At 39.0% G+C, this 10,477-nt stretch overlaps 1 protein-coding gene across 3 annotated transcripts in view; it reads right to left on the bottom strand.

The window, feature by feature from the left end:
• Positions 1 to 10,137, bottom strand: part of LOC111153798 (Rho guanine nucleotide exchange factor 12) — a 141,898-nt gene extending 131,761 nt beyond the window's left edge. For all 3 annotated transcript variants that reach the window (XM_022513037.1, XM_022513039.1, XM_022513038.1), the window contains exon 1: positions 9,742 to 10,137. In XM_022513037.1, the coding sequence (XP_022368745.1) occupies positions 9,742 to 9,773 (32 nt within the window). In that variant the 5' untranslated portion in view covers positions 9,774 to 10,137. The remainder of the gene's footprint in view (positions 1 to 9,741) is intronic.
• Between the last annotated feature and the right edge of the window lie 340 nt (positions 10,138 to 10,477).

The following is a 10,477-nucleotide window of genomic DNA, read 5'->3' on the forward strand; positions in this document are numbered from 1 at the left end:
TTACATTAACACCCCTTCCCCGAAGAATTTCCTGTGAGGCTGATGATCTTAGACACCCAATGAAGAAATGACAAGTAAACTTACTGTATTATATTGCATGCTAATAACATCTATAAAGTCCTGACTCAAAATGGAAGCTTTAAGTCCCTCTTTAAGTCCATAACCTGAGGAGTGGCAAGCGTCTTTAATTATTTCTAAACTAAAGTTAGACTCTCTTCCTTACTTCTACCTTTTTTTCTTCCTTACTTTTAGATCATCTTAGCGATCTCCTTAAAGACTGATCGAGCCTTTCTCTGCACAGCAAACAGGATAGGTGAATATAAGATTTTTATAAATGGTTCTGATGTTTCTCCTTCAGAGTAAATAACATCACTGACTGGGAACTCCCAGAAGACTCAGAGCCATTAAGGGCTGGGATTCCTTTCAGTTGGCATCATTCCAACAGAGGCTCAGTGAGAAATGAAACCTCCTGCAAATCAAATCTGTTGCAATGTTATTTTTTCCAGGGGTTAATTACCTGCTTCTGCTACACACACACACACACACACACACACACACACACACACACACACGCTCTCTCTCTCTCTCTCTCTCTCTCTCTCTCTCTGAAGTGGAGAAAAGGAGGTGCTGGGAAACAGATGACATTCTGCTGTAAGCCTCCTCCAGGAATATTCAAAATGAAATCAAAACAGGTTTCTGGCTATCAAATTCCAGATACACTCCATGAACATCCTCTCCTACTTGATACCTGTCAGTCCCTAGTACCATTACCTCAAACTGGTAGACAGTAAGAACTTACTAAAGGAAGTCACACTTTCGGACTTTGTCTTTCAGAGGTACTTAGTGAAATATGTATGGTTGAAATATCCGGAAACTGAGTCAAAATAATCTGATAGAGAAGCAGGGCAAGGAAACAGATGAACCAAGACTGTCCATGCACTGATAATTATTGAAGCTAATGATGGGAACATGGAAGTTCTTCATACTATTCTCTGTACTTCTGTGTATGTTTGAAATATTCCATTAAAAAAAACTTACACAGATTCAAAACAACACATCTAACAAGCATTTATTAAGCATTCCTGTAGCAGACTATGTTACTATTCCTAATTTTTTACTCTCCCCTTCCTTCCTTAAAAGGATTATACACCCTTACCCATTATTATGTGACTTGCAGTGCCACCTGTGGGAGGAGTATTCATCCCTGGCACACTGACAATGAGCTTGACCATATGACTCGCTTCAGCCAATGACATGCGAATGATTCATGTGCACCACGACTGAGGAGAAGTTTTAAGAGCCCCTGCATGACTGCTTCAGTTTTCCTGCTCTTTCCGTCCGCCATGTAAATGATGTGTCACAGACAGGGGCCGCTCCTTCAGCCAGGGTTCCAAAAATGCCACCAATCCACAGGTGACAAGGTGTAATGTAAGCAAGCAATGAACCAGTGCTGTAAGCCACAGAAATTTGAAGCTGTTGTTATGGCAGCACAACCTAGCAGAAACTGATATATCTACTATGGGGTAGATACAAAGAATATGAAAATGACAGGCTGCTATATTTGTAAGCACGTTTTGGAAGACAGACCAAAAAACTTCATGGTGGTTACCTCTGAGGAGAGTATGAGAAGTGGTAGGTATACAGGGATAGAGATAAGATCAGAGGAAAACTTCATCATTACATTATATATCACTTGAATTTTCTTGTAGATTTTTTAAACCTGAACAACATCGTCTGAGTAGTTGAATAATTTGGGCTATCTTCCTTATGCTTTTTAATATTAAAAAAGGAATAAAAATACAATAAAGCAAACAGTAATTACTTAAAAAATAACTAAGAACTATCATCCTACCCTTGAGGAACTCAAAACTTAGTTGACAGTGTTTAAAGAAAGCCTCTTCCCAAAAAATATGCATTGTTAATCTTTTAGTGGCAAAGGTTACACATGAGAAGCAAAAAAAAAAAAAAAATCAGAATTATGACATGTGCAATTTGATCAGTTTGTTCATCTTAAGGTTCCAGCAAAGCCAATAAAAAGTTTTGTGTATGGGTGGTACAGCCATGGATCTCAAAGGAAATTCTCTAAATTTTATTATTTCAGTATGCCAGTTAAACTAGCGAGGAAGCATGCTTGAAACATTAAGTTTTGTGAAAAAGCCTTAACCAGTACTATAGACGAGGTATCTACTCCATTAAGTTCACCCATGTAGGGTAAAATTATAAAGTTAGAAGGAAAGGAAAAAGAGGGAAAAAAACCCTAACCATGACTCTTATAGTGATTAAACAACACTTGAATGGTTACAGAAGTCAAGGTCCACAGAGCGACACTTTATTCCATGAACATGTTTTTCCTTAAATTTGAGCAATATCTGAACATAGCAGTAACTCAGAAACATGATTAGGAACATGTCTGCACTATTCATCTTAGGATCTCAAAGCACTTCACAAACATTAATTTAACCCTCATATCACCTGAGAGGTAGATATTATACATTATAATCATCTATCCTGGCACTACAAAATATTTAAATACCCCTTCAGCAGTACTTGCTCTGAGAAGGTCTTGCCCAAACAGCCAATAAAACCGGAAATAAGCTGACGGGGCATGTGCCACCAACAATCTCTGAAAAGATCAGACCTTCACCCACAAGAACCACTTCCTCTGAGTAAACCACAGAGACTGTACAGGGCAAACCACATCATACCAGCCTGCGTCTGGAACACAGGCAGATAACCCATCTAAAATCTATGGAAGGGTATGTCTAAGCCCCTTCATGAGATTTCCTATACGTACTTAAGTATGGACATCATCCTCAACTTATGACAGCCTTATGTCCCAATAAACCCACTGTAAGTTGAAAATATCGTTAAGCTGAAAATGCATTTAGTACACCTAACCTACTGAACATCATAGCTGAGCCTCGCCTGAGACGTGCGCAGAACACTCACCTTAGCCTACAGGTGGGCAAAATCATCTAACACAAAACCCATTTCATAATAAAGTGTTGAATATCTCATGTAATTTATTGAATACTGCACTGAGGGTAAAAAAATAGATTATACAGATAACAGAATGATTTTAAGTATATTGGTTGTTTACCCTCATGATCATATGGCTTGAGAGCAGTGGGCCTGCTGTCACTAAGCAGCATCAAGACAGTGTTGCTGTAATGCATGCCACCGGCCCAGAAAAATATCAAAATTCAAAATTCTAAGGGCAGTTTCTACTGAATGCATATTGTCACTGCATTATCTTAAAGTCAAACCACTGCAAGTTGGGAATGGTCTGTATTTTAGACTTGTTATTCTTCTAGACGAGATATAGCCAATTTCTGCATTACATGATCAATTTCACATATAACTTCTTCAGATGCTGATGAAATCTTCAGTTTTTCAACAATATATGTAAAATTTACATTTCTGAATCCAAAGAAGATCTACAAAATCCTCTTGGATCTCTTGAGGATGTGAACCTAAAATGAGCATTTAAATGAAATATTTGACCAAAACTGTAGTCTCAGAGCAGTATCTTTAAATGACTACAACAGGCGTTATAACATTAAAGAAAAAGCAGTGTAACAAGTGGCTAATTAGTTGTAAGCATTAACCAAACCAGGTTTTCTCACATTCCTTTGTGAATTTCTTCGTGAATTGTTACTCATAGTCCCAAGACAGGAAATCTAATTTTTCATTGGCCATTAGATTTGCTTGCCTTTCAACACCGGGAAGCCACCCAGGCCTATCATGTGACTATGATCTCAAAAACCAGGATTCAGCATTTGAATTAGTAAAAGATCCTGTTTTGGTATGAATCTAAACTGTCAGCTGCATTGGTGCATGCTAATTCAATAAGGCAAACTTAGTGTATTTCTTCTTCTACTGAAAGTCAACAATGTACGCTTATGCAATTTAGGCAAAGCCACTGACCTTCAGACCATCATATGTTACCTCCATTGAATCAAAAACTAAAAATTATTCTAAGTCACTAGCTTCATAAGGTTCTCTTGGGAGTTAGAAGCTGCCTCACAAAATCCTTCATATATGGCTATCTTGGTATTCTACATATTCTAAGTTGAAAAATGCCCTAACTTTGGCATGTTTCTAAAGTCCTAAAGTTTGAGGAAACAAAATTGCTAGCAAAATACAAAAGAACAAAGACATCTATTTAAGTAATTTTAAACTAAGTTACTATCAATGAAAAAGATCAAAATATTGAAGAGCTCTATATCTTATGTACTTCATAATTTAAAAATGCACTTTTTCCTTCTTTTATGGTCTCTAATCATTAGTAATAGTTCTTATAAACACAGTGGCAAAAAAGTAAAATAAAAGTGAATTAAAATGAACTTCAGAGCCTCTTTAGCCTTAATCTTGGGCTATGCCTAGAGAAAACTAGCCCCTCTGATTACATCACACTGAAGTTGGAACTTGCTGCTCTAGAATATGGGTAAAGATAAAATACAGAATACTACATTTTGTCCTAGGAGTACATCTAAGGAAAAATATAATTTTGCACTAGGAGACCAATTGGGGAAAAGCTGATAAAACTTTAAGAGGGACAGGATGATTTTTTGACAACAAATCAACAGAACATACAACTTGGCGAAGCAAAGGATAGGGTGGGGGTAGGGAAAGGGTGCTGGTTAACTGAACCATTTAGAGTTGTATAAACACAAAATGGGACGACAGCATTATTTAGCTTGCTACAGCAAGTATATACTTGTAACAGTACAAATTAAAAGTTTGAGCTAAAGATCAAGAAAAACTTCCCGACTACTAGATCTACCAGATTGTTGTTCAGTCTCGTGAGGAAATGACCAGAGCTTGATCCTCTAGAATAGATAAAGTATTAGAAAACATCCTATAAAAGAAAAATCCGGCTCTAACTTGGCCAGATTGGAAAATTACTAAAGGAAAGTAGGACAGGAAAAAAAAATACACAGAGAAAGACAATAATTACAACTAAAGAGTGGGGGACTTGAGAGTCAGAAAATCTAGGTTAAAATCGTGGGTCTCTCCTTTCCAGTTTTATCATCTTGACTTAAACTGCATGAGTTGCCTATATGTAAATAATGATCTGCCCTATGGGGAGTCAGAACACTGTAAATGTTAAAGAATTACACTACAATAAGATACTCTTACATATGCCAGAGCGTTTTACTCAAAAAGAACAAAATATTTATAATTTTGCTCATTTTAAACTTTCGGTTCAAATGCCACTATTTTGAGGACTCTTCAGTTATTAAAAGGGAAAAGAGAAGGTCTTCAAATGAAACTTTAAAACATCATCAAATTTTAACAAAGGAGAGTAAAAGAAGTTATGCTCCAGCAATCTGTTCCTGAAAATGTGACATTGTCTATTTCTAGGAGATAAGCAATTACATGATAAGAAACATTTCTCATAATTTTGTCAGATGACCAGGATGTAAGAGTCTCTCCAATGACCCCTGGAAAACCATTAAAATATTCTGCTTTCTTCGACCTGTATCAGTTTAGTAGGCAATTCATACCCATTTCCAGATGGCTTTCAGAAGAGAATACCACATATGTCTACTCAAAGATTTTCTGTTTTCTCTGGAATCATAATGCTCCTCAGAAAAAGATGTAAAATCCACCATCTATGGGTTTCATCAATGTCTGCCTCTTTTTAACTTTTTAAACTGAAAATGCAAATTTAGTTAAAATTTATAATAAATAAAATGTATTTATAGTAATACAGATAAATATATAAGAATAAATGTATAGTAAATATAATTTATAATAAATAAAATGTATTAACTCAATGTTATCTAACACATTTTAATGAGAAACCACCAATGTGTTAAGCAGCATTACCAGGTTACCATACTTTTGCAATGATTCAGATAGATTCTTTTGTCACCTCACCAAATAAATATGAACATCTTATAAATGTGCCATTAATCAGGAAGAGTACAGCTCTGCACTTTTTTAAAAGGTTACTCTACATGTTGACTCATGTAAACGTGTACAAGTAAATGTACTATTGCATGTCTATATGAATCAGGATTTTATACTGCACTGGAAGAACATTAAACTGAAATAAAGCTAGCACTGTGACCCTGGTCCCTAATCTCAATTTTGTATTTATCAAATGACTGACTTTACAAGTAAACGGTACAAATAACTCAAGCCTGCAGATGACTCAGACAATCCTGAAATAGCACACATACAGGAGTCGTTTTGTTTTGTTTTGTTTTAATCAAAAGCATTATATGGCAATGATGGCAGAAAAGGTAACCTGGATGAAAATGTCAATTACTGTGTATATGCATATAAAGTCACAGCTTTACACACTCACCAGAAGTTTGCTTAAGTTAAACAAGTTTACACGTGAACTCAGTTCTAAGAAAATGCCAACATATCAAAAACCTTTATCTACCAATCAAAACAACAAAATCCCCAAGTCCTAGATCAAAGATCCATTTATTGTTATAACAAAATCCCACCTGTATCGTCCCTGAAAATTCACTTTTCTGAAATCATTTAGGGAATCCACTGAAAAAGCATTCTCCCTTCTCTATCTCTCAGAAGAAATTCCAAGTGCCATAAGACCCCTAAATTTTCAGGGACAGAAGATAAGCATCTAAGAGGACTGCAAACAATTAGGATATATTTTAAGACTAAATACACAATCAATGCAAACTGAAGAAGAGCAATCGGATATTTCTACCACTTTACGAGGGCTGATTCTAAAAGTGGAAAACTATAGGTCTCACAGAAGTTACAAAACAAGACACTAGATGGTATTCATAAGCTGCTTAGATTAAAAAAAAAAACACTATTCAGATACACTACATAAAAACAGTAGCTACCAGGAACGTAGTTTGAATTTTAAATTGACGACTACACCTTTTAAGAAGGGGGGAGGGAGTGAGGGATCTGGAGAGTAGAAGATGGAGGAGGAAGAGAAGGGAGTAAATGAATGTGTTAATTTAACTGTAAAATAATAACAGGATATAACAGAGTTCTGAGTATCCACAGTGACCAATCAGAGCCTAAACATAGCTGAATTCCATCCCAGCCCCAGCACGTCCCTAACACAAGAATAAAACCCTTCTTATCTTGTTCAGCCATGTGTCGCCTGCCACAAACTGCAAAACAGAACAACGCCCAAAACCAGCTAGTCTGATTTCAAATGAGGACAGACAGACTCTGTAGTCAGAAGCACCACAATGAAAGAACTCCAACTCACACAGCTGGCCTGGTGGGTCTGCATACTCTACAAAACAAAGCCATACCACATACAGTACTTCAAACTTGAAAGGATCTTTAAAAAGCTACACTGGCACTGTTAATTTGCCAATAGCTCTAGTACCAGCAAAATACACCTACAGTACACTGGAATTAGACCGTGAGAAAAGAGGATGAGGTAGACAGAGCTGAGAAGAAGCTAAGAACTACTGTATACTCATAACTTGGTTAACGTACTGGAAAAAAAATAACATTACACCACGGCTTCCAGATTTCACCCCAACATATATTCAAATCAGGGACAACTACTCTCCTAATGAGCAAATGGATGCTTGATATTTGCAGTTATACGTGTTTAAAGAAAATGTAACAGTCACCCAAGAATAATCTTGTTTAAAAAAAAAAAACACAAGTACAAATTCCTAAGTACAGGTATCCATACTCTCTTGGCAATGCATATTAAATTAAGCGGCTTTTGAAGTTTGGTTTTTTGTTTTTTTTTTTTTTTCAGTTTAGAAAAGTATATGAGATCAGCCAGCACCTGAACTAATTCAAGGATATTAATACCCAAACCAATTTGCAGATTCATCTTACACTTAGAATACTCGTCTTTTAATCCTTTGTGCCTAGCACAGGGCCTGGCAAAGAACAGACATTCACTGATGGCATGTTTACTGTATATTTATATCTCATCTAACTTATTAAAAAATTCCAAATCCCAAGATTTTATTTCCAAGATACTAAAAAAAAGGAAGCAAATCTCTGAGAAGCAGAAAGGAAGAAGATTATTATGTGGGTGCTATCAGGTGATTTTTATGTGAAATGAGCTGGTGACCCCAGGTTTTGTTTCTACAAAATTAAGCACCCCTAGTATCACAATAAAAACTACCAATACTACATTAGATCCTAATAAGACTTCTTGTCTAAAGGCTCAACACAGAGGGCTAGAACTGAATGAACCAGGAAAATAAAAACAATTACCCACACACCCATTACAGTGACTTCTCAGCAAAAAACTCTGAAAGGAAAAGGAATAGGGATAACCCGAAGAAATTAGGATAAGCACTGTTGCTACTTGGGTACAATCAGAAAGGTTGAAAACTAAAATGCATTTTAAAAAATACACAAGGAGGGGCGCCTGGGTGGCTCAGTAGGTTAAGCAGGGGCCTTCCGCTCAGGTCATGAGCCCAGGGTCCTAGGATAGAGCCCCGCATCTGGCGCTCTGCTCAGCAGGGAGTCTGCTTCCCCTGTTCCCTCTGCCTGCCTCTATGCCTACTTGTGCTCTGTCAAATAAATAAAATAAGATAAAAAATACACAAAGAATATAGTTTAAATATTTAATGGAATCTTTTAGGTGAACATTCACGTGACACTGGAAAGCATCAACAGGAAGAGGAAGTTCTGTTTCTGGAGTAGCTGTTATGGTATGATAATGGAATTTGGCCCTTTTAAAATCAACAAATGAGTCTGACGATTCGGTGAAACTCTTATTAGGAAATTCAACTATTTTCTGCAGAAGCACCATTGTTGCACTCTTCATTAAAGTGCTTTCTTTGGCCCCCTCATTCAGTTATTTGATCTTTAAAAAAAAAAAAAAATGATGTAATAGTTTGAGTACTGACTTAAAAAAAAAGGTTGACTGAAATTTGGAACCAGCATACAATGTCATAATGATATTGAGAAATAAAACACAGTAAAGGAATTTACTGTTTAACCTAATAGTCCAAAGAATAACCCTTAAGAGTTAAGCTCCATTTAAACCCCATAATCTAGCTCAATTCACCAACCGCCAGGAAACACAGATAAGCAATGGAAAGGACTCACAGAACTCAACAAATCCACCTGCCATGCTACCATGTACCACCTAATTCGCTTAGGGTTTGTATCCCTTCGATGCAAATGCTTCTGGAAGATGAAATGCTAAAAATGCAGCAATTAAAATCAAGCCCCATGACTTTCCCTCCCCCTTTTTAGATCCAGCAAGAGCCTGTGATTTACTAGTAATTTCAACATTCTGGAAAATTATTAGATAATAAACACTACGCAGCTCAATATTCAAAGAAGATCAAGTTCAAAAATCATCATGTAGTGGTCTCAGAACGAAGTTCACAAGCAGCAATTCCTAAAATCTAACAGTGTCTAGAGAATTACAGGGCAGGAGGAAAACCGATGATGCACCAATACCCCAGCCGACTTCGGGCACTGACCTTCACCCAAAATGACCTTTCTCTGGTTCCATGATAAATACAGAATCCCAATGCCCGCTAGACAGAAAAACCACAATCATGGCTTTACCGACCCCTTCGCTGAGAATCTGGAGAAAAGTTTCTCTCCAGAAAAAAGCTACATTTCCAAATTCAATCAACTGGGTAACTTGGCAGCAACCCCAGACTAATTGCAGAGCTCCCAAACAACCCTCTCTCCTAAGCCTGTCAACTTCACTGGTCAAAGGCAATTGGCAGTCACTGACTCTCTGCTAGGTCAGGCCGAATCCAGGGAAGCTAAGCGCAAGGGGAGCTTCATACCAACCTGTCGGTGATAGTAGACTGTGTGCCACTCATTGGGGCCCTTGGCGAGAGGTCCTCCTTTTATCCAACTTGCATTTTACAGTAACACCTCCACCCCACCCCCAGTGCTCTGGGATCAGGCCCGACTCCGTAAGGGACACAAAAGTCCAACTCAAAACTCCATTCAGTCATCTAGAACGTCCCACTGGAAGGGGTGACGGAAAGGGGATGTAGGTCGGAGCAAAACAGGTTATCTCCCAAAACAAACCGAGAAGTCTGCCAGAAGGCGAGTTCGAGAGCTAGAGCTCAATCCTCGGGAAGGCACAAGGAGAAAACTTCGTCACGGAGGGAAGTCGGCGAGCCGTAGGGGAAGGGGCCCGGGAATCCCTCCAGGGCTGGGGCGGGATCAGCTCGGGGCTGGGGTGTCGGCTCCTCCTCCGCAGTCTCGGGGGCCTGCGAGTCCCCGCCGCCGCGGGGCCGGCCGCTCTGCTCTCCGCTCTCTATCGGGGACTGCCGGCCGCTCGTGGCCGCAGCCTCGGCCGCGTCTCGGGCCGTCCCGCGCCAGGCTCGCGCGGCTCCATGTCCCCGGGCCGGGGGACCCCTCTCGTCTTCCTCGCCGCCCCCACCAGGCTCCGGGCGCTGGGACGACCGCGGGCGCCGGGAGAGGGGGTCCCTCAGCCAGAGGTGACAGGAACCTGGTCTCTCAGCGCCGCGGGCTGCTCCCCATCCCTGGGAGGCCCGGACTCTTCCGCAGTCGG

Source organism: Enhydra lutris, unplaced genomic scaffold, assembly GCF_002288905.1.
Source record: "Enhydra lutris kenyoni isolate GAN:26980312 unplaced genomic scaffold, ASM228890v2 scaffoldscaffold34, whole genome shotgun sequence".
NCBI classification, from domain to species: domain Eukaryota; kingdom Metazoa; phylum Chordata; class Mammalia; order Carnivora; family Mustelidae; genus Enhydra; species Enhydra lutris.